Source organism: Hyaena hyaena, unplaced genomic scaffold (genome assembly GCF_003009895.1).
Source record: "Hyaena hyaena isolate Hyena2069 unplaced genomic scaffold, ASM300989v1 scaffold_15, whole genome shotgun sequence".
In the NCBI taxonomy this organism is placed as follows: domain Eukaryota; kingdom Metazoa; phylum Chordata; class Mammalia; order Carnivora; family Hyaenidae; genus Hyaena; species Hyaena hyaena.
This window is the reverse complement of record NW_024080647.1, coordinates 4,604,798-4,628,439: the sequence shown is the minus strand read 5'-3', so window position 1 is coordinate 4,628,439 and position 23,642 is coordinate 4,604,798. Positions and strand designations below refer to the sequence as shown.

The window sequence follows — 23,642 nt, the reverse complement described above, 5'->3', positions numbered from 1 at the left end:
TCTTTTTTCTCTTGTTCCGCTTCTGATCTGTCTAGGATCTTAGCCTCCTGCAGACAGTCATTAAAGCATATGACATTTATTTCCTCCCTTGGAGCTTAGGGACTCTCCGACTCCTCTAGAAAACTGGCTTCAATATCCAGAAGAATAAGGATCAGGTGTTCCCACAGCCAGAGAGAAACAGGCAGCTAAAAAGTAGAGCCTTATTACACTATCCACAGCCACTCTATATGGCCAAGTATCAGATTTCTTCTGTCAGCACCTCAAAACTCAGTGGAGCCAGGAATTTAAGGAGAAACTCCTCTCCATACCTACCCATCTGATAAAGAGAAAGTGTTTAGTCACAGAGTTCTGGGAGTGTTACACTAAACATGCCCTCCTCTCTCTCTCAGGGCTTTCTTCTACAGCCATTGTTGCCAGCCAGCAAGGCTCCACTCCCTCACTGTACCCACCCCCGCGGAGGTGAGAATGGTAAGTCACTTTAATTGGGGACAGCACCTAGAGCAGGGATAGTTGATAGGTATCACAGAATCCCTGTGGAGCCTACGTGAGGGAAAGCTGTGTGGGGTCGGTGGTCTGGAAGTGGTGGAACCCCAGCCAGCCCTCTTGTACAAGTCTCCCATTAAGCCATGTGTGTCTGAGGAGAGCTGTAGAACAGCTGTCCCTGTCCCTGCGGGGGGACTGGCCTCCCTGCAGTTCGTTTTCTCAGAGCGCCACCCTGTGGTTGTTAACACCAACAGGCTGAGTGCCTGGTTATCTGTCCATGTTTCCCTTGCAGAACACCAAGTGCCCGGATAAAGTCAGCTTCACGGGCCCGGACTGGCTCACCCAAGGAGGTGCTGGAGGTGCCATTTAGACATCAGTTAAATGGTGTTGATCATCCTGTTTGCCGTTCCCACCATGACCGAAGGCAGACCCTTGGCTATCTCACCTCCACCAGATCCCCGGACTCCCCAACCCTCCCTCTTCCTCAGGAGCTGGAGAGCTGGTACTTAGCAAAAATATTTATTCTCTCGGCCACAGTCGTGACTGTTGTGGCCTCTGTGGAGATGAAGGCACGGGGAGCAACCAGGGGAACATGGCCTCAGCCCAGAGAAGTCACTGCTCCATTCCCTAAGCCCCTGGTCAGCTGCCAGAGCAATGCCAACTCCCTCCACCCCACCACCCCCGGGAGGGACTCCCAAGCACTGGGTAAGGTCTGAAGACAGCACAGCAGCCATACCCGTCACTGTCATTACCACAGTCACCAGATCCTGCATCTCCCCAGCAGTATGGGCCCTGGGAACTGGCAGCATGTGGAGGAATTAGAATCTCAGGAAAGAAATTGGGGGCTGTTTTCTCTGTACTTGTGAAAACAAGGTCTTCATCCATGAAGACTTCTCTCCCCTCTCATGTGAGCACATATAAATGCTCAGAGCCTAGCCTGGAAAGGAAGACCAAGGCCTTTGCCCCACCGTGGCTTTGGGCTACCTGTCAGGCAGAGGGCCGGGGTCCCAACACCAGCACAGGGCTCCCCAGGGATACTTGGGAGTGAGCTGGAGCACGAATGGAGTCTGTGAAAAGGAACCTGCATCCCCACTAAGTCCTGCTGCTTCTTAGCCCCCAACTCCTTGCCCTTTTCGGTCTTTCCTCCTTACCCCTTGGTGCCTTTCCCAGGGGGATCCCCATGCTGATCTCCCCTCCTCTTTTCCACTGCTTGGCTCTTTAGACTCACGCAGGAAAAATAGTATTCCCCCCCAGCATGGGGAGCTTTGGAATCTGCCAGGTCACCTTAGGGCAAGGCCCAGGAGGGAGGCCCTGGGAGCACCCAGCAGTTCTTAGAGATGTCCTGTCCCTTCAGCCATCTGAGGGAGTATCCTCCTCATTTAGGGCCACAAATATATACAGCCCAGTTCCTCTGTATACAAGTACATGATTTTATATAGCTCAATCTATAACCCCACGTGTGCCAATATAAGCTGTGTTTCTTTGTAACACACGTTTTCATTTTAGGGGCCACTGACCATGGAAAGTTATGTGTTCCTTAAACCCTGGGAGAACACATCCAAGCCATTACTCCTCAGAGCCACAGAGTGTACTCAGTGGAGCTGTGTTGTGAGGCAGCAGACATTTCTTTGTTATCCTTAGAAATGCAGTCTACCAGCCCAGCTTTGTGCTCTTTGCCCTGGGAAAGTAAGTGACCATGATTTATTGGAGTCACTTCTTCCCCAAGGTATGGGGAGCTTTAGCTCTTATTTTGCTTTTGAGAGGTCATCCCTTTGTTCTCCTTGGCTATCTTTCTTTGACCTTCTGGATTGAGAAAGACTGACACACACCAGCCTAAGGCTAGAGAGGGGTATTTGTGACCAGAGTGCCAAAGTGACCATTTAAGAGCAAGGACTTGGCTCAGACTCCATTTGGGGCACGGGGGTGGAATACAGTAAGCACAACGCCCAGCAGAGGCTGCTTTCCAAGAACCCTGGAGGCCTACTCTAAGAACTGCTTAGGGTCGTTTGCCCAAGAGGAGACCCTTTGACCTATAGACCTTTCCTCTAGGCTTTCATGTCAGTTGTTTGTGTTCAAGTTGGGTTGAGTCCTTCCCAAAACCCACTGTCTTAGACCACTTTGCAGGCCACCAAGCAGCCTCCCTTTTCCCCATCATTCCCTCTGCCTCCTGCTAAACCAGTGGGCAGTGCTCCGGGCAGTGACTTTCCCTTTCATCTGTGGACGTTGTTGGTTTGGACACCTTCACCCTACCTAACCTGAGTCACCCCCACCCAGAGGATGACTCTGAATTTCAGCCTGATTGTGCCCTCCCAGGTTCCTGTGGGGTGGAGCCAAGGGCCCATCTCTGTTCCTGTTTGTTTTTAAATATTGTTATGTGTTTTGTAACTGTGGCGCTGCCTTGCAGCGTGCTCTGTACATATTGTAAAGAAACCGTTGGAGTAATTTTCTTTCCCATTGGGCAGGCCTGGCCCCACATTCCTGCCCCTTCCACTTGGTTCTGTAACACAGAGAAGAGGAACTTCTGTATTAGCAGGGCAGTCTTGGGTTCTGCAGAAGGGAACAGCTTTTTTTTTTTTTCATTCCTTACAAAGAAACATTTGGCTCTCTGATCCTTATATCCACGTCTCCCTAGAAGAGTAGGAGCTGAGCTCCCAGAAGAGCGGGTGAAAGCAACAATGGCAAAATAGTGCTATCTTTTCCTGGTCCCCGTTCCTTGAACGTGCAGCAGCAACAGCAATGGAGGAAGTAGAGACCCTTGACAAGTGCTGAGTGGAGGATCTGCTGTCCACCTCCAGCCTCTCTATATAGAGAGGCACACAGGTAGGACTACCTGTGGCACCCATGATCTGCTCAGAGAGATGAGACACCACTCCATGAGCAAAGGCTGGAATAGCTTGCTGGAGCCAAGGCTAACAGACCAGAGCTGTGAGCCACCCCTGCCCAGGCCTCTTCACAGGCCTCTTTCACTGGGGCTCCACAAGGAGGAGCTGGAGGGAAGGAGCCTTATCCCCAGCTAAGATGGCCAGGGCTGGGAGAGTTTTGCTCTTTAGGGTTCACATCTGCTTCCTCACTTAAGGTGTGCCGGTTTCCTTCATCCCCCTTCCCTACTTGTACATGTATGTGTACATGCACCAAGTTCCTTTCTCTTACCTCATCCCCTCCACACATCTCCAGGTCAAAAGACCACATGCAGAAGGGTTAAGAAGGCACCCCATGAAATGAAATGGTGATTCTTGAATCTTCTCTCCAGGCTTCAAGGGGAGGGTGAGAGGATGTGGTTTTGGGGGTGGGAGGGTGAGACTGTAGAAGGGCTAGAGTTTACTGTACACGGGCTTTGAGGTCACCCATGTTGATTATGCTGTGTACCCTGTCACCATCCTAATGTCTACTCTCCTGCCCCTGTGATTCAACTGGGCAGCTAGTTGGCCCCATAATTCTGGGCCTTTGTCATTTGTTTTACTACTAGGGCATCCCAGGAAGCTCTCTGATGATCCTCTGCCATGGGCCCCTCCTGGGATCAGGCCCCTCCCAGGCCCCGCCCCCAGCCCCTCTTGCCCCAGCCCACCCGCTTGCCTTGGTGCTCAGCCCCCCATTGGGAGCAGGTTGGGGCGAGCTGGAGGCCCGGGCTGGAGGGGCAGTGTTGCTGTTCATAGCTTTTGTTCCATTGGCGTTGCTCTGTTGGATTTAATTTCAGTCTTCCTGATTCTTCCCTTCTGTAAAGTGTACATTACCAAGTTCCTTGTTTTTTATATATATATATATAAATATATATATATACAAACTGTACTCTTTTTGCCTTTGTACATTCAGGCAAGAAGAGAAAATAAATCTTTTTAAGAGACAATCACAAATCTGTGAGGGCTGCTGGTTATTTCTCTTGGAGTTTGCTGCTGAGCTGCCTCCTCCTCCCCCACTTTTCTGTTTTCCCTCAGCTTTCCTGATCTTCCTGGTCCTGCTCCATATGCATCCTCAGCTCCACCTTCCCTGGCTGATGGCAAACTGTTGAATCCAGTGTCCAAACTACCTGCCCTGCAGCCCTTTCTTGCCCAGTGGTGTTTTTCCAGCATGGCCACTGGCTTATCCAGGGCTTTCATCCTGTGCCCTGGCCTCTCCTTCCCCCTTAGATCCCATTCACCAAAGTGGCTTTGGACCCCATCCCCTGGAGGTCCCGGCTTTGGACGCTCACTTGTGAAACTATGCAGCTGGGAGCTCTCGGCTTAAGAGTTTGCACTATTGAAACCTGCCTGGGAGTTAGAACGGACAGTTTTTAGGAATGATAGAGAAACTGTCTCCTACCATTCCCCCCAGATTCCAGCCTCCAGAGTGCTCTGATCGAGAGCCCAGAAAACCATTCCTGGCTGGAGGACTCCTGTGGCCACCCCATCAGAACAAGGGCTAAGGATTTAGGAGTCCAGAGCATTTGATCAGAATTTCAGAGGGTGGTATATTCTGAAACACAGCCCAACCAAACCATTGTTCTGCCTCTTGAACTTTCTCCTTTTCCTTTGATCTCCTGCTCCCTTTTTTCCCTTTCTACTTCCTTTTCTTAATTGGCTTTGGAATTGAAGTATATTTTTAAATTATTTGTTGTATTTATTGAATAAAGTTTTTAATGTCCCTGTTCTTAAACTTAAGACTTAGTTTGCCTTTCACATATCCTCCCTACCCCATTCCATTACCCCTCAAAATATTACACCTTGTAAGTTACTTTTTTGATTGGAGTGCAGCTTTTGGGTACCATATTTCTTTCCTGCCAGAGGTCCTATCTATCTAGCAAAATTTTTCTTTTGAAAGAGAGATTCAGCACTTCTAACTCTAGCTGTATCGAAGGGGATCCACCAGCAGATGGCAGCAGAACCCCAAACATGTTTCCTGTCCCCTCTGCAGTTTGAAGGACAAGTAAAGGACTGAGTTCAGTCTTGGTTCTTTATCCCTGTCTTGTAAATTTCCCGAGTCGGAGTTCAACATAATCCTAAACTGCCTACATTAACTTGACCAATGTCAGCATTCACATGGACCTCTACTGTAGGTGCCTCACAGCAGTGACTTTTTCAGTCACTGCCTCTAGGGGTTTTATCCGTGGAGGACCTCTTCAAGTCCTTCCCCTAATACTGTGGAAGGTAGAGTATTGCACTCACTTTTAAGAATATCAGGTAGAGTCCAAAGTTAGTAACTTGGCCCAGTGTGAAAACTCAGAAAAACTAAGGACAGCCACAGTTCAACAGTAGATAGTTCCAAAGAACTTAAGGGACACCTGGCTAGCTCAATTGGTACAGCATGTGACCCTCGATCTGAGGGTTCTGAGTCTGAGCTCCACATGTGTAACCAACTTAAAAAGGGGGGGACCTAGCTCCCTACAGTGCCACTCAAGAGCTTACTCAACGAGCTGGTGGTGCAAGGGAAATGGCAGCCACACCTTCCTAGAGAAGGTGTGTGCTGCTTCCTTCAAACACCTCCAGAAACGGGAATGTCAGGCAGCTCCATGCAAAAACCAAAACCCAGTTTCAGGACCCAGCCTTCTATACAAAAGGAAACACTATGAACAGCTTGGATCCTGGGTAAAGACTCTCTTCTGGATGAAGCAGATACATACATACCTCTCTAGGGGGTACTGGCAGTTTGTCCAAGACTCCTAGCAACCATGTTTTGCAGTGTAATCGTGGCCCCAGAGGCCTCAGCCGGTTTATCTGTCTTGATGCACTGCAGCTCTTTTCCTGAGAAGCACGTATCACACTCATGCTACGTTAGGCTCTAGACTCAAGAGAGTAGTGGTAGAAAGCTGGTCCTGGTACAGGAATGAAGAACAGACCAACCACAACTTTAAATCAGTTTATTGACACAGTAACACAACACACTTGCCTCCCTGACACCCCCACCCCCTTTACCCAATCTAGATCTCTCCCCCTTCCTCCCTCCCTTAGGATGAGCTGTTCAGTGAAAACAGAAAAGGGCAAGCCACTTCTACACCCCCAGTCCCACCCCTAAGCCCTACAGGGCAGGGTCTCAGGCACTACTCAGAACCTGTTGAGAGACAGGAGGGGCAGTCAGCACTATGCTCAGCCAGCCAGAGGCATCCAGTCCCTAAGAGCAGGTTCCCACACAACCCTCAGGCCCTGAGTTGCTCTTCTTCTTCCTCTCTGCTCTTTGTGACCCTAGGAAAGAGACGCCTTGGAGCCTGGGCCTGCAGCCAGGAGCAAGAACACCTGGCTATGATTTTCAAATTGGGAGTTTGGCTAGTGTTTTAAGGCCCAGGCACCCCAAAGAAAGCCCTGATGGTGGGAGTGAACTTCAATGCCCCTATTTGAAATGCACTGATAACAATAAACAGATTAAGCCAGCTTAACCAAAGGCCAGAATAACACTAAGCTTCGTGAAGAAGGAGGGGGGTCAGACCTGGTTTCTCCAGGCCAGACACAAATGCACACAGAGGAGCCCAGGTAAAGTGTCGAAAAACTCAAGGACACAGCCCAGGGGCTGAAAAGCCTATATTCAGAGTCCCTGGGTTGACAGGAAGCAAGGAAAGAAAATACACAAGTCTTAAAAACCAAAAAAAGAAAGCCCAACAGCAGGGGAACCTGAGCCTGACAGTGCCTTCCACCAGCTCCCCAGGCCTTGCCCCTGGACCCAGACAGTCCCTCCTGCTCTAGGCAATGTCCTCCCCTAGGCTAGACAGAGCACATCACACAGCGCAGTTTAAAAAGCTTCTAATGCCAGTTCATAAACATCTTCATTTACTATTGGTGATTACATGTGAATAATAGGTTTATACTGTTCTTTATGGAAAACAATTTCAACGAGTCAACTCTGAGAACACAATAGGCAACCCTCACCCTGAGCCCCTCAGCGTCCTTCCCTAGACAGCAAGGAGCCCCCTCTTCTGTCCCAGGGCTGCCTAACTTTCCCTCTCCCCCCACTGTGGCTCTTGGGCAAAGCATCCTCTATGACCATTAGTCCTCATCGGACAAGTTCTGGTCCAGGGGGTAAACCATGAACATCACATCTGGCCGAGAGGGAACACAGGGATGGCCTGGACGCACAATCTCAAAGCCCAAGAAGCTGAAGGTCTTCAGGAGTGGAGCTGTAGGAGTGTAAAAAAGATTCCAATAAACACAAGGGCAGGTTCAAATCAAGGGAAAACAAGAAATAAAGCTGCAATAAATAAGTACTAGGCCTAGCACTCCCACCCCTATAATTTCCCAGGGTTTGTATAGCAAACTCAAGAGCCCTACTTCACAAAATAGGAAACCCCTTTTCCCTTCACGAGTTGCCCACTGTCTGGGCAGTAGGTCTCAGGTTGTTTAGACTCCTCACCTCTGTCTTCCCGGCCCTTCCTGAAGCAGATGAAGACGTAGTTCACTTTCATCTTCTCTTCAGCAAACTCTAGCAGTGCTAACAATCTGCCAGAAGCAAAGAAAACAACTCAGGCCCACTACCACCTCTCCAGACTTTCCACCCCCCCAGCCCCCATCTCTCAAAAAAGGCTTCCTGAGGCTCACAGCCAGTATTATAAATAGAGAACCTGCAAGGAAAGTTTCATATTTCAAGAGCCCGGAGTTCAGGAAAAAATAAGCCACAACCCCAAAGAAAAACATTACTGAACTATCTCTTCCTGGAGTAAGGATTCTTCACCTGAAATTAAGTGTTAACCAACTTCACTAACACAGTTAGCAAGACAGTAGGGGGCCAAGGAAGAGACCCTTGGTTTTTTTTTTAGGAGTCTTCTCAAGTTGCCAAGTTTGATGACCACCTGCCACTGAGATGGACTCTAGGTCCTAACACTGCCTAAAAGGATTTCCTTAAGAGACAGGGACCACTCGAGACAACTGTCTTCAAGACTGTTTTCTTATACACCTGACTGCCTTGGAGGGCCTGGCCTTGCCCAATCCAATGAAATCCCACTGTATCTCAGAGCTTCCTGGCCTTTTGAACTGCATCACTGTACAGTGGGCTCAAGGGGGATTTAATGTCTGATGAGAAGAGTGAACCAAGGGGCAACTAAATGACAGGGATTTGGTTAATGTGATAATGATCCCCTTTAACCTATGACAGGCCTATTTTACCGGCTAAAAATAACCTTTACAAAATGGTATCTGCTTGGGAAACCTAGAGCTAGGAAAGAAGGTAGACTCCCTAATTCATCTGTTACCCCAACGAGCACATGCCTTTCTCTGGAATGGGCCCTCCTTCCCCTCCCCCAGCACTTCCTCCTTACCCTTCTTTGCTCCCATCAGCTAATAATCCATCTGGGATTTCTACAAACAGGCTCTGGCTGGACAGGACTGCATCCCAGGAAGAGACTTTCACCTCAGTGACCTCATACTGGAAGTGGACGATGTGAGGTTTTCCATCATTCGCAGGGAGGTCCTGGGTCACAGTGAGCTTCTCGTCCTGGGAGGGGATCAGATCAGAGGACCAGATCACTACTGCTCTGGCCACATTATAGGCTCCCTAACCAAGATGGTTCCTGGGAGTCTTCTTGGGCCAGTCTCAGGGTAGCATGGGATAAAGGGCACACTGAAAATGTACAGCCGCATGCTGGCTAATTAAAGCCATCCATCACTCATCAGGCAAAAAGACAAGTTGATGGCAGCTAAAAGCCAGTATAATGGGAATATTTACCAATGTCCATGAGATGCCAAGTACTGTGCCAGGTGCTTTCCCATTTTTCAATCACCGACACAAGCCTCTGAGGTAGTTATTAATATCCCCATTTTAAATCTGACACACTGGGGCCCAGAACAATTAAGCAACTGACCCAAGGCTCCATAGCTAAGAAATGGCACAGTTGAGACTCATACCGAGTCTCCCTGATTCTAAGCCCATGTGTGTCCCCCAGCACCATGTTCTTTCTTTCCTTTCTCTCTCTGAAAGAGCAACATTAGCAACAAATGAGGATATATGTGAGGGTTTGGCTGCAGCCCAACTCAACCAAAGCCTGCTCCCAGGTAGACTGCAGGGTCAATGTGGTCTCCCCTAGGCACAGTCTCAAGAGACCAGAATTCAGCCACCCTGCGACCCTTCAATGCCAATCTTAGGGAGAAGCTAAACCAACTTCTGGGCCTTAAGCACAGGAGATTAAAAAGCAGCAAAGGGCTAACTGCCCCAGCCCAGATCATTCTCAGGCCAGACTGCCAGCAATCTCTAAAGCTCCTGGGATGTACCCTATGCTGCCAGGATGACAGATGATGGAGTTGCAAAGCCCAGTCTTCTTACCCCTGCTACCCTGCCCGCCCCCTATCAGGTTAGTATGGGGTGGAGAGCAGAATGCCTGATACTCTTGGACAATGGAAAAACTGCTCCTCCTGGCCCTTGGTACTTCAAGAGAAACGGAGGAGTCACACCAAAAAGAGTTCTTGCACCTTTCCCATTCATCATTCTCCCTCCCACTCAGGACCCCGAACCGGCACTGAAGTGCTGACCACCAAGCTGAAAAGATGGCAGTGTTTGCTGGTGCATATATCCTCCCCTCCTAGTACTTCCCAAAAGCCACACAGCAGCCTCTGCTCAAAAAGTTCCTCCCGATCCCCTACTGCCTGGCCTAAGGGAAGACCAAAGGCAGCAATTACTACCCTAAGCAGCAGCTGAGTGGCATCTGAGAGGGCTCTGCTCCAAGCCTTCCAGCCCAGAGTCCTCCTTACCTTATATATTAGAGCTGAGAGAGAAGGATCCCTGCCGCCCCCTCGCCCACCGGGGATCTTCGACAGTGGGTGAGGGGCATCAGGAGCACCACAGAGGCCCCGGAACAATGTGCCTGCAGCACTGGAGCTGGGGACAGTTACTCAAAGGCAAAATACTACTGCAAGAAACAGAGAAGGTAAGACTGTAAACAACAACACTTGAAAATTTAACTCAACATCCCACTCCAATCACTGCCCAGGCTCTCCTTAAACAAGCACTACATCACTGCCTCCACCCTTTTGGCTTCAGCTTTCAGACGTATTTTGTATTCTTAAAGCGTACCCAGCATCATGTAGAAAGCAGAGGGAGTCCCAGAAATGCTAAAGGAATCCAGCTGGACATATCTGACCAGAGGAGCACCTGGTAAACATCAAACCAATCTCTGTGGCACTGACAAACCTTGAGAGGAACCCGATCCTGGCTTGCCTTCAAGGCCTAGAACCCTGTACCCCCACCAATCCCTTTCCTTATCCTAACAGTGTCTCAACAACCTATGTGACAGAAGCTCAAAACCTACACAATCACTTCCAGCTGGAGAGGCACACAGGCCTCAAGGTATCACATGGGTTGGGCGTAGGTACCATGTCCTGGAGGAACTCACAAGGCCACTTTTCCTCCCCAATCTAAACAAAAGAACTGAACAAGAAGACAACCCAAATCTCTCCAGGGTCAAGAACTGAATTAAATCCAGGGACCTGGCTTCCAGAGAAGAGGTACACTACAGAGCAGAGTATTGCGCTCTTGAGCTTGTCCCTGGTATGCCACCAAATGTTGGGGATTCCTTGACCTTCTTTGCTAGACTCTAACCTGGGCATTGGTGTTTAGACAATACTGAAGCAATCGGTATGCACACTCAGGCGTATGTGTATCAGGGATGGGGTGTTGCTAGGAGAAGATAGATTTGCTGGGAACTGAGTAAGGAAGCCAATAATCAGATGTTCAGAGAGGATGAAAGCTTCCTCAAGGAGCTCCATCATCTCCAGGTGTATACCCTTACTGCCACCATGATTTTCAGATGGACCCAACAGGGCTCCAAATCTGCTCCAGTGCCTTCTCTGAATCCTATTTAGTAGTTCTTTAAGCTGAGATGTAGCTCACTTCACAGGCCAACAGCAAGTGAAGCAGGGCAAAAAGTAGACTGCGTGTACACGACTCAGCAATAGGCCTGTCCCATGGCCGCCACACCCCAGCCAGCAGGCAGCTGGAATGCAATGGATAACATACGGGAGGACACTGCAGCGGATGCTAGAGCCACCTCACATGACTGTGCCCATCTCTTCCCAACTGTGTGTTTATTGAGGTCATGCTGGTGGCTTGAATGGCCCCTGGAGGAAGTATTTACACCACAAAAATCATCAAATGCTAGAAGTCAAAAAGCAGCTATAAAATAACGCAAAGTACCATTCTTCACACTATTTGCTTTATATGGGGTGGCATGCCAGATTTGAATTCTTCACTTGGGTTGAGAGTGACAGAACTGAACTCACACCTAACACGGCAATGGTAAAAGAACGGAAGGGGCGGGGCGTCTGGGTGGCTTAGTCGGTTAAGCGTCCAACTTTCGCTTGGGTCATGATCTCGCGGTTCGTGGGTTCGAGCCCCGCATCGGGCTCTGTGCTGACTGCCAGCTCAGAGCCTGGAGCCTGTTTCAGTCTGTGACTCCGTCTCTGACCCTCCCCTGCTCACACTGTCTCTCTCTCTCTCTCCTAAAAATAAATAAAAACATTAAAAAAAAAAAAAAGAACGGAAGGGGCATCCAGCTAAGATCCTCAGTACTAAGAGACTTGTGTGAACATTCCAGCTGAGGCACAAAGTCCAAACCCATCACTGCTCTAGCTCAGCTTTCTCTCAAGGATTTCAACCAGGGGCCTGAAATTACACTTAGAAATTTCATTGGGAGGTGGGAGTTCCCAAGGCAAGGTCAGTGGGTCTAGAGCAGCACCAACACCTGGAGGTAAAAAACACAAGCACCACTTCCTGCCTCCTCTGGAAAGCCTCAGGCCATCCTCATCTCCCCACTCTTAGCCTCACAGTTATTAGCAGAAGAGGCATGACTGAGGATTATGCTGTTTCCAAGGAAAGACTTATTTTCTACTGAGGACAATGAACAATTTTAATGCCCCCATTCCAATGTGTTAAGGGACAGAATAATGGTGTCCAGGCCAGAAAAAATTATGATATTGGGGGGGGGGTCCCCAAACAAAGGTACACACACAGATGCCCCACATGAACATTAAGTACTGTTCCCATTCCCTAGGGACCACTTCAGGTTCAGGTCCCTGCAGAAGCACCAGAGGCTGGGCCACTGAAGAAAGCTGGCTTGCTTGTAGGTCAGTGTAGTTACCTAAGAACCAGGCAGACCTCTCCCCTGAGGTAGACAGGTGACATGTAGCCTTTTATAACAGAACCACATGGGTTCACAAAACCAGATCACCAAAGCCCTTGCACTTCTACAATTCTGGTGCCGACTTCTCAACCTCAGACTCCTACTTCCAGAGAAATTATTCTTCCCTGGTCTTTAGATGAAAGAGCTACATTCAACCCTTGATGGGCATTCTAACCACCATCTTGATTATAAGCTAATTTTTACTTGCAAATGGCATAAGCAATGGGGCCAACCCAATGAAATGATCAGAATACAGTGGATTCTCCTTTTTTCTAGATCCAGAATCCCCTTGTCTTCCTAGAAATAATCCCTAGGGCCTGCCCTATGTCCAACAGTAACCTATGTTCTCACACCTCTTAAAGTAAATGCAAGAAGTCTATTCCAAGTAACAAATCATTTACTTCCCCACTCTTACACAAGCCTCCTAGAAACTCTTCCTCCTCCCCACCAAAGTCTGCATGAGAAACCAAGTGTCTGTGAGTGAGGGTGGACAAGTGTTTCAGGTCCCCACCCTGAGACCCACTTACAGTTTCCTACCAGAAACAGCTAGGGTTTAGGATAAATTTAGGAGACTCGAGATCACAGTCAACAATCCTCTTTCATCATCCATCATAATGGATCTGCTTTTAGTTATTTGCTGTGAATGGCAAACTGCTTCTCTTCCAAAAAACCTGATTGTCATTTCTGAAGTGAGAAAAACAGGAAGATGGGTATATATGTGGTGGTTAAAGAAATTAAGGGGCATGAACAGCAATCAGGCAAGAGAAAGAAATTTAAGGCACTCTGTCACTATTTGTAGATGACATGCTACTCTATACAGAAAACCCTACCACCTTCACCAAAAAACTAATAGATTAAATGAATTCAGTAAGGTTGCAGGATACAAAAATCAATTCAATTGATATAAAATCTGTTGCATTTATATACACTAACAACTACCAGAAGGAGAAATTAAGAAAACCATCCCATGTACAAATGCATTTTTTTTTAAAAAATTGAGAGGCGCAGCGGTGGCTGAGTCAGTTAAGCATCCAACTTCAGCTCAGGCCATGATCTCACGGCTCGTGAATTCAAGCTCCACATCACAGAGCTCTACAGCTGGGAGCCTGGAGCCTGCTTCAGATTCTGTGTTTCCCTCTCTCTGCCCTTCCCCCACTCACGCTCTCTCTCAAAAGTAAACATTTAAAAACACAGAATATCTAGAACTAAATTTAACCAAGAAAATAAAAGACCCATACTCTGAAAACTATAAGACACTGATGAAACTGAAAATGATACAAACAAATGCAAAGATATACCATCACATGAACCGAAGAATACCGTTCAAATGTTCATACTACCCAAATCTAAAGACTCGGTGCAATCCCTATCAAAATACCAATGGTGTTTTTCTCAGAACCAAAACAAATAATCCTAAAGTTTGTATGGTTCCACAAAAGAGCCCCAATAGCCAAAGCAATCTGGAGAGAAAAACAAAGCTGAACGTGTCATACTCTCAGATTTCAAAGTATATTACAAAGTTATAGTAATCAAAACAGTACGGTACTGGCACAAAAACAGACACAAAGGTCAAACAGAATAGACAGCCCAGAAACAAACCCATTCACATATGGTCAATTAATCTGCAACAATGGAAGCAAGAATATACAATGGAGAAAATATCATCTCTTTAATAAATGTTGGGAAAACTAAACAGCTATATGCAAAAGAATAAAACTGGGCCAATTTCTCACACAATACACAAAACTAAACTCAAAATGGATTAAAGACTTACATGTGAGACCTGAAATCATAAAACACCTAGAAAACATAGCAGTAAGCTGTTCATCAGTCTTAGCGCTATTTTTTTTGAATCTGTCTCCTCAGGCAAGGACAACAAAGGCAAAAAATAAACATACACAGAACTAAAAAGCTTGCAAGGGAAACTAACAAAACAAAAAGGCACCTACTGAATGAAGATATTCACAAATGATATATCCAGTAAGTTAACATACAAAATAAATAAAGTACTCATAGAAGGGTGCCTGACTGGCTCATTCAGTGGAGCATGCGACTCTTGATAAGGTTGAGTTCGAGCCCCACAATGGGTGCAGAGATTACTTTAAAAAAAGTAAAATCTTAAAAAGAATTCATAGAACTCAGTATCAAAAATAATCCAATTAAAAAATGGGCAAAGAGTGGGTGGCCAAAAAAAAAAAAAATATGGGCAGAGTAAGGGTGCCTGGGTGGCTTAGTTGGTTAAGTGTCTGACTCACTCTCAGCTCAGGTCTTGATCTCAGGGTCTTTAGTTCAAGCCCCGCATGGAGACTACTTAAAAAAAATGGGCAGAGGATCTGAACACTGTTCCAAAGACAACATACAGATGGCCAATAGGCACATGAAAAGATGCTCAATATCACTAATCATCAGGGAAATGCAAATCAAAACCACAGTGATATAATCACCTCATACCTGTTAGAATGGCTAGTATCAAAGACAAGAAATAAGTGTTGGTGAGGAAGTGGAGAATAAAGAAGCTTTGTGCACCGGTGGTGGGAATGACATTGGTGCAGCCACTGGGGCAAGCAGCATGAAGGTTCCTCAAAAAATTAAAAACAGATCTACCATGGGGCGCCTGAGTGGCCAGTCAGTTAAGTGTCCAACTTCGGCTCAGGTCATGATCTCACGGTTCATGGGTTCAAGCCCCGCATTGGGCTCTGTGCTGACAGCTAGCTCAGAGCCTGGAGCCTGTTTCAGATTCTGTATCTCCCTCTCTCTCTGACCCTCCCCTGCTCATGCTGACTCTCTCTCTACCAGAAATAAATAAAACATTAAAAAATAAAAATATATCTACCATACAATTCCACTTCTAGGTATTTATCTGAAGAAAACGAAAACACAAATTCAAAAATATATCCACACTTATGTTTGTTGCAGCATTATTTACGATAGCCAAGATACAGAAGCAATTTAAATGCCCATCAATATATGAATGGATAAAGCTGTGATATATATACACAATGGTATACTACTCAGCCATATAAAATAACAAAATCTTGCCATTTGTGAGAACGTAGATGGGCATAGAGGGCATTATGCTAAACGAAGTAAGTCAAAGACAAATATGATTTCACTTATATGCGGAATCTAAAGGAAAACAAATGAACAAAATAGACTTCTAGATACAGAGAACTGATGGTTGCCAGAAGATGAAATAGGTAAAGATTAAGAGGTACAGTCCCCCAGTTATAAAATAAGACAGACATGGGCATATAATGTACAACAAAGGGAATACAGTCAATATTATAAAAACTCTGTAGGTGACACATGGCACTATTTTGTAACATATATAAAAACTGAATCACTATGCTTTATGCCTAAAAACTAATAATATAGTACGTCAGTTATTTTTCAATTAAAAAAAAAAAAAAAAAAAGAACAGGGGCACCTGGCTGGCTCAGTCAGTACAACATGCAACTCCTAATCCTAGGATTGTGAGCACGCCCCACAATGGGTGTAGAGAATACTTAAAAAATTAATTAATAAAAAAAAGAACCGCCTTCTGTTCTTATACTGGCTTTTTAATGTTGGAAATGGTATTGTGGCAAAATATGCCACCAATCTCAAAAGAGAACAGTGAATCTTCTAAGAACCTAAGTACAGTAAAAGTGGCTTCTACAGAACACAGGTCCTTCTGTCACAAGATCCAAACCAGGTTAGGTTTCATATTCAGTAAAGCTGTCTTTACTGCCTCCAATGCCCAGCTTTTCCATTCTTTCCTCACATCCTGCTCACTCTGCTGGGGGGACAGGCATGGTTTAATCTTTACCATCAAAAAGAAGATTTAAAAAGCTCAGTCTCAGGGGCTCCTGGGTGGCTCAGTCAGTTAAGTGTCTGACTCCTGATTTCAGCTCAGACCATGATCTCATAGTTCATGAGATCGAGCCCTTTATCAGGCTCCATGCTGAAGGTACGAAGAGTGTTTGGGATTCTCTTGCCCATTCTCTCTGCCCCTAACCCACTCACGATTGTGCGTGCTCTCTCAAAATAAACATTAAAAAAAAAAAAAAAAAAAAAGGCAGCCGCTCAGTCTAGAGTCTGAAAAGATCAGGCTTACTAAGAAGAATCAAATATAGGGGCGCCTGGGTGGCTTAGTCGGTTAAGCGTCTGACTTTCGCATAGGTCATGATCTCACAGTTCGTGGGTTCGAGCCCCACGTCGGGCTCTGTGCTGACTGCCAGCTCAGAGCCTGGAGCCTGTTTCAGAGTCTGTCACTCCCTCTCTCTCTGACCCTCCCCTGCTCACGCTGTCTCTCTNAGAGTCTGTCACTCCCTCTCTCTCTGACCCTCCCCTGCTCACGCTGTCTCTCTCTCTCCTAGAAATAAATAAAAAACATTAAAAAAAAAAAAAAAAAAAGAAGAATCAAATATATCACTGAACCCAAACATCCACTTGGACTGGTTTTGCTTTTGGAGAATAAATAAATATACCATGCTAGAAATGAGGGTGTCAAGTATCCAAGTCAATTCAGAAGAAAAATGGAAGATTAGAGCCTATCTGTTAGTGCCTTTTATTTCCTCGGTTCTCAGACATGCCCTTGGAAACACTCCTCAGGATACATAGGAGCGCTACCACAGATCACATCCTGCTGCCTCCAATTTAAAGCATTCTGTGAAACTGTTGCCTGAAATGTCTAATTTCATACACTGGCTGCAGACAGGCACTGCACGTAGCAGATGTATTCCTGGGGAGTGTTGCTGGTAAATCAAACTTTTATAATTCAAATCCTATTTTTAAATCTCTAGGGTGCTTACTATTTAAAGGAAGGAACTTAAAAATCTCTTAATAAGGATCTATTAAAGAATCACTTCTAGTTGATTTTATGTCAGTTTTGATTTTTATATTTAGTTTGCTCAAAGCAGTGGATAGCCTGCTATGTAGAGATTTAATATAAAAGTAATTCTGTGGCTAACTTCCATTCAGCTACATCTAACAAATATATGAATTAATATTCTTGATATACTTTTGATGTTTCACTTGAATCAGTGGCCTAAGCTTGCTCAGGTCTGCACACTTTCTCTCTGGTTTCTGTTACCTGTCCAGGTGAGGGGGTGCTAAATGGCCTCAGTATTACCTATTTTGTGGTATCAAGTGAAACACATAAAAACCGCATTCCCCAGCATTCTAATTCATTCCTCTCTCAACCTCTTATGATCCATTCCTGTCTCAGGCCCTGACTCATAAAAAACTCTCTAGGCCCAGACTTCCCTCACACAGGCTGCTTTTACTGAGACTAGGAAGGTCTCTGATGACTAACCCCTACGCAAAGAGGGACCAATCCAGGACTGCCATCGCATTTAGCTAAGAAGAAATAGGAAGAAAGGTGGGAGGTGATGGCCACCTCCAGTCTAGTGGTACTGTAGAGGCTGATTTCCAGCTGCCAATTCCCTTCCCATACGAGAAAGGGACCCTGGGCAGACGCCAGGCATACGTCATTTCACTAGGGCTGTTCTATGTGCCAAAGGGAGTACACTTGCTAAGCACAATTATAAAGAAAATGACATCACCACTCTGAATCACAGACTGAAAGCAAAACTGGGTTTTGGCTGATTCTCCATAAGAAACACACTTACAGTGGCAACTAGAATATCTGCCTCAGAGGTCTGCTTATAACACAACTGATACTAGTACATCTTCTGCCAAAGGTAGGCATAACCACATATGCCACAGACGTGGATGGATAGCTAGGTACTCATGCTTTAAAATTAAACCTACATTTTACATTTTAAGTACCTTGATCTAGTTTATATAGTGAACTCAACACCCAGTTCCAGCCTCTCTTCCTGGGACAGAATTACTGAATTGCTTATACGGTATCAAAGGCCTAGGAAATTTTCTTAGGGTTTCTCTTATGCAAAGCATTTTATTCTGCTAACAGGAAATTATGTTTGGTTCACTTCAAGTAAGAAAATTCTTGCTCACCTACTTGGTTATTTCTGGTCTATAGCTTTCAATTAGACTTTACAGCCTTCAGTGTCATGGAGCTAACTTGAATCAACACTGCATACTGTTTCAAAAAGGGATGAGTTACTTTTTTTTTTTTCTAGAAATGCACATATATAACATCCTCTAACCCACTCCTCAGTCCCCCTTTTTAGATTTCTGAGCAGCTCTGAGGTTAAATTTGGATTTCTTGGCAGCACGAGGAATTACTATTATTAGTCCACATTGCTTTCTGAAGCATACCTCCAATTCAGGGGGATTCCCAAGTATACTAGGAGTCTCTCTGTGGAACGACCTTGAAGGGACATGGAGAAAAACTTGCTTATTGGCATTATGGCTTATCCCACACCCAATAAGCCATAATGCCAATAAATAACGAATAAGCAAAACCATATTCTTTGGGGGAAGATACATTCCATCACCCAGAGAACCATTCTGTGAAGATACTCAGGGCAGCTCTGATGTGCTCTCTTGCCCTGTCCACCTCCAAAAGAAAACACCTGTAGACCCAAATGCTTCTCAAAGCCCATCAGACTAAGATTGATTCTAATATGGATATAAAGCCAGGGCAAGCGCTTCTTCACATACACAGGTGCTAAGCAGGCCCTAGACAGAGTCTTGTCCCCACAAATCCAGGGAGAGAAAGGCCATGAAGTTGGATTTTCTTGGTTTAAACCTCATGTTCAAAAACCGTAATAAAAGTGCTTGTTCCTGTGTCTTCTTCCCTCCCCCACCACGAGGAATTTTGACATTCTGGAGGTACTAATCGAACAAAACTGAAAAGGAAGAGCTTTGTTTTCAAAACATACTGCCAGTTCCTCTGCAACTATTTCTTCCAGGAAACCAAGCCTCCACCTCTTGAGTATTTCACTGGAGCCACGGAAGCTAGAAAGCCCATCCCCCATGCAATGAGAGCTAAACTCCTAGCCAGCTCACCCTCCCCTCTGCGGATACAAAACACCAAGCACACAAACTGGGAAGAACATCCGGCTCTTATCAGGATCCCTAGTTAGGGCCTACCAGAATCCTTTTAAAAGTTACGGGCAGGCTAGAGAAGGCTGGGAAACATGCTATAGAAATAGGATTGCCAAAACTCAAAGAAATCAGATATCCTGCACACACCACCCCACCCCCAGGCCAAGGTGGAGGAGCCTGATCCCAGGCCTTGCTCCAGCCCAGGAATTGCAGGCCAGCTGGCTCCTCCCTCCACCTGCCTTTCATACAGCCAAGCCCCTCAAATTACTAACACACTAAGGGCCTTGGAGACAAGCAAGCCTGTTTTGCCACTTAGGAAGCTGGAAGGAATCTTGAGTTAAGCGAACCCAACCCCCCCCCCCTTTTTATGTGGACGCACATGAGCCAAGCCAGAACTAGAACTCAGGTCTCACAGCCTCACAGTCAATGAAGACCCTTATGTATTGGTTCCAAGTGGCCAACTCTCAAGGCTCAGCCTGCAAAGGACTTGGCACAAGACCAGCTGAGTCCAGAGGACTACACAGAATGCCTGCTGAGACCACACCACCTTGCAAATCCCACTGTGGAGACAAAAACAAAAACAGAAAAGAAAACCCATCTCATTATATGCTTTTTGCAGACTTCACGTTGGTTTCTTTGCTTCCCTCCACCCCTGCCCATCATCCTGCTCTCTCTCATATCTGCTGTCTTATCCTCACCACACACGGCTTTATTACAAGCAATACCTTTTGCATCCAGCACCATCCAAGTATATATCCACCTCCACCTCCTCAGCTCCAGAGGGGCTGGGTAGAGAAGATGGAATAAAAGCAGAACTGCAAAGGGACATGGATGTGGACAGCCTCAGAAAAAGAAACCAGAATGGGACTGTAGATAAAGAAGCCTTGAGAGATGGGGGTAATGGGTCCAAAACCACCATAACAAACCGGGAAATGAGGAGGGAGTTTTCTTTCTGCGTGCTGGGAAGAAATACAGGTGGGGTTTAGGTAAGAGAATGAAAATGCTAATGGCAGAGAACTGAGTAACTCAAGGTAGGAGAATTTAGGACGCTGTCAGGAGTATCTTGGGAATTTCTGGACAATACCTGAGAAAGAAAAACTAAGAAATCCCTGAAGGAGACAAGGCCGTTTGCAGTAGAGAAAGAGTTGACATTCAGTAAAGAAATATGATGGGAAAGGTCTTGAAGGGAAGGGGAGAGAAGGCAGTGTCCTGGCTGTGCATTACAAAGAATCAACCTAGGGAGTTTTAAAAATACATACTAATAACCAGGCCCCACCCTAGGCCAGTTACACCACATCTTTGAAGGAGGGGGTCCAGGTGATTGACTTTTCAAATGTGCAGCCAGTGTTGAGAAACACGGAGATACAAGAAAACCTAAAAACACAGCTGGAATATTTAAGGATGGTGCTGCTAAAGGGCTGGGAAACAGCAAGTTAGAGACCATATTAGGGAGAAGGGAGCCCAAGTTTGAGAAGACCCCAAATGGCAGGTAGAGCCCTATGGGAAGAAAAAAGGAAGGAAGGATATGTTTGTAAAAGGAACTACAACCTAGCTCTGGACAGACCACCGCACAATTTAAGGAGGATCTACAGGGAACAGATCTGTTTGCAAAACAATGAGGCCCAAGTATGGGGCAGAGGCCTTAATAAGGCCAATTCTGGGGACAAAGGGTCTGGTGTGGAGAACTAAATGAGCTTCAGACCTACTTCACAGAAGGGATAGCAACAAGTCTAGGTTGGTAAAAGTGAGGAAGACAAAGAGACCCAAATTGTAAATGGAAGCCATTCTGATATATAAAAAGCAACAAGGGTTAAAAAATTGTGGGGAACCAGGATTATGGAGTTTCCAAGTGTTTGGGGCAGAAACACGGGGTATGTTTGAGGAAGAGATGGATGACAACAAAGGCTGCCTTGGGGAAAAAGAGAAGTAGAGAGAGGAAAGCTGAGTGATAAATTCTGCCTAGTTTGGGCAGGGGGGAAGTATCTATGAGGCAAGTTTAGAAAACTACTGGCACTGTTTCAGAAAGATGTGCAGCCTTTCTCTCTGATTAATAGGGGAAGACTGGGGTCAGATTTTGAGAGAAGAAACTTGCAAAGGCCCAGCCTCCAGAGTATGAGGCCTGATTTGCAGGCACTAGAGGTACAGGGAAAGAAAGGAGGCCTTCAATAGAAGCAGGTGGCCTGAGTTCTGTATTCTAATGGTGGGACTCAATGAAGAAGGGAAGAATAAGCAGCGTAAAGATGAGTTCCAGCTGAGATCAAGTGTTTAGCAGATAGGAGTGTTTTCTAGAAGAGTGTTGGGGGAACCCCACTAGCGGAATAAGACGGGAAACAGAAGTCCAAAGTGTTTGAGGAAAAAAAAGGAAAAGGTTGGGAGACAGGGAAAACAAGGCCTAACTGGGTAAGGGGTATCGAGGGAGGAAGGAGGATGGGAAAAGATAAAGCGGGAGCTAAGGGACCTAAGGGACAGCGGGGCATCACTGTAAAAACTATTAGGCCTGAGAAAAGCGGGGGAGGGGTAATAAATCCAGTTGAGAACTGAAGGTTGGAGCCTAACTGGGGGAGGGGCGGCAGTGATGAGGGGTTTGGAGGATGCAGTTTCAAGGAAAGAGAGTCAAAGCGAAGGGTTAAGTGATTAAAGGGGGAAGATAGATTTGGAGAAATAGGAAACAATCTGGGGAATCTGGATGAGGGAGAAAGCCCAGTTTGGGGAATGTGGCACCGTCCGAAGGGACTTAAAGGAAATGGGGACTGGCTCCGAAGGTTGGCTTCTGGTTTGCGTGGGGGTTGGGGGTGGGGGCTTTGCGGGAGGAGGAGGCCCGGATGAGGGGGATGGGCCGGGCTGGAGGGAAGGGGCTAAAGAGCGGAAGGAGGCCCCGTTGCGGGGTTGGGGCTCGGACTGGGGTGGCTGAAGTAGGGAAAGGACCCCGTGGGGGGCGGATAGAGCCCCGCTGTTGGGGGCGGGAACGACCGGGGACGGGGGGAGGCCCTCTGAGGCAGATGCGGGGAGGATGGGGGCGGGGAGCCTGGGCCGGGCCGTTACCTGTCCTGGGTGTTTATCATCCTCGGCGGCTCTGCTCAGGGTGGGAGGAGGCGGCGCAGGGAGTGGGTAGGTGGATGAAAGGGTGGGAGTGGGGTCGCGCGCGCGCGGGGCCGATCTCTGCGGGCTAAGTCCCTGTCAGGCCGCGGGCCCAGAGCCCTCCTCCTGCCTCAGCGAGCGCCTGCCTCCAACTGACCCTCCCCGGCCGCCGCCGACGCCGCCGCAACCGCCCCGCCCCCGGTGCCTCATCTGCATAACCCCACCCCAGAGCCGCACGGTGTCCTGGGAAACTGGGGCCCACAACAAAGGGCAAAGCCTGGCCCCGCCTCCACGCAGGCGCATCAGGACCTGGGAGCAGGGGTCTGGATAAGGAGCATCCTCTGCGGGTGGCTGTGGCAGTGGCCGTGGCCTTAGCTGCTGTGCAGGAAAGATATGTTGTATTTCAAGTTGAGTTTTCTGAGCATTGACCCGACCTAGTCCAAGTCCCTAGGCCTTGTTTGAGAGGGACCAAGCAGGGATGTGTCATCTGTAGCCCTGGGAGAATATTTTATTATACAAAACAAAATCACAAATCTAAGGGTAGTGTACATATATTAGCACCATTCCCAGACTAAGCCCAGGTTCACAGATCTCAGTTACCTCAGCTCATAATGCAGATCAATAATCTCAGCTGCCAGCTGAGATCAACAATCTCTGCACCTGAAAGATACCTCAGGTCAATGGTTAAGATCTAACACTGGCTAGTGGTCATGTGAAGCCAAATCTCTGTGGGTCAGGATCACAGTCACCTGACAGAAGTGATGGAAGGCACTATCACTAACTTGTTCACTTGAGATCACCGTCATGCAAGGTTCTCAGTCACCTCCATTCACTATCCCTGCTGGTCCTTATCACAGGTCAGTGATAACAGCACACAAACACTGGAGCACAGACCCCTCAGATGACAGTCGCTGCAGGCCACAAACACAGGTACTTCAACACAATCTGTTCATAGTTAATCCAGACTGCAAACAAGAGAAGTCACATTATCTTAGGTCACGATGGGGTGCCATTACCTCAAAGCCCATTCATTCATTTATTCAACAAATAATTACTGAGC

General features: G+C 46.8%; 2 protein-coding genes across 4 annotated transcripts in view; one reads left to right on the top strand and one right to left on the bottom strand.

Annotated features, from left to right (window-relative positions):
• ZNF609 (zinc finger protein 609) overlaps window positions 1-4,330 on the top strand; it is a 211,740-nt gene extending 207,410 nt beyond the window's left edge. For all 3 annotated transcript variants that reach the window (XM_039218959.1, XM_039218950.1, XM_039218942.1), the window contains 2 exons: window positions 390-468; window positions 776-4,330. In XM_039218959.1, the coding sequence (XP_039074890.1) occupies window positions 390-463 (74 nt within the window). In that variant the 3' untranslated portion in view covers window positions 464-468; window positions 776-4,330. The remainder of the gene's footprint in view (window positions 1-389; window positions 469-775) is intronic.
• Window positions 4,331-7,171: 2,841 nt separating this feature from the next.
• Window positions 7,172-22,566, bottom strand: OAZ2 (ornithine decarboxylase antizyme 2). Its single transcript, XM_039219736.1, is given in 7 exon segments — window positions 7,172-7,561; window positions 7,795-7,880; window positions 8,696-8,871; window positions 10,122-10,202; window positions 10,204-10,279; window positions 20,230-20,319; window positions 22,547-22,566. Coding segments are annotated over 7 exon segments (660 nt in total). The 3' UTR covers window positions 7,172-7,430.
• Window positions 22,567-23,642: the final 1,076 nt, after the last annotated feature.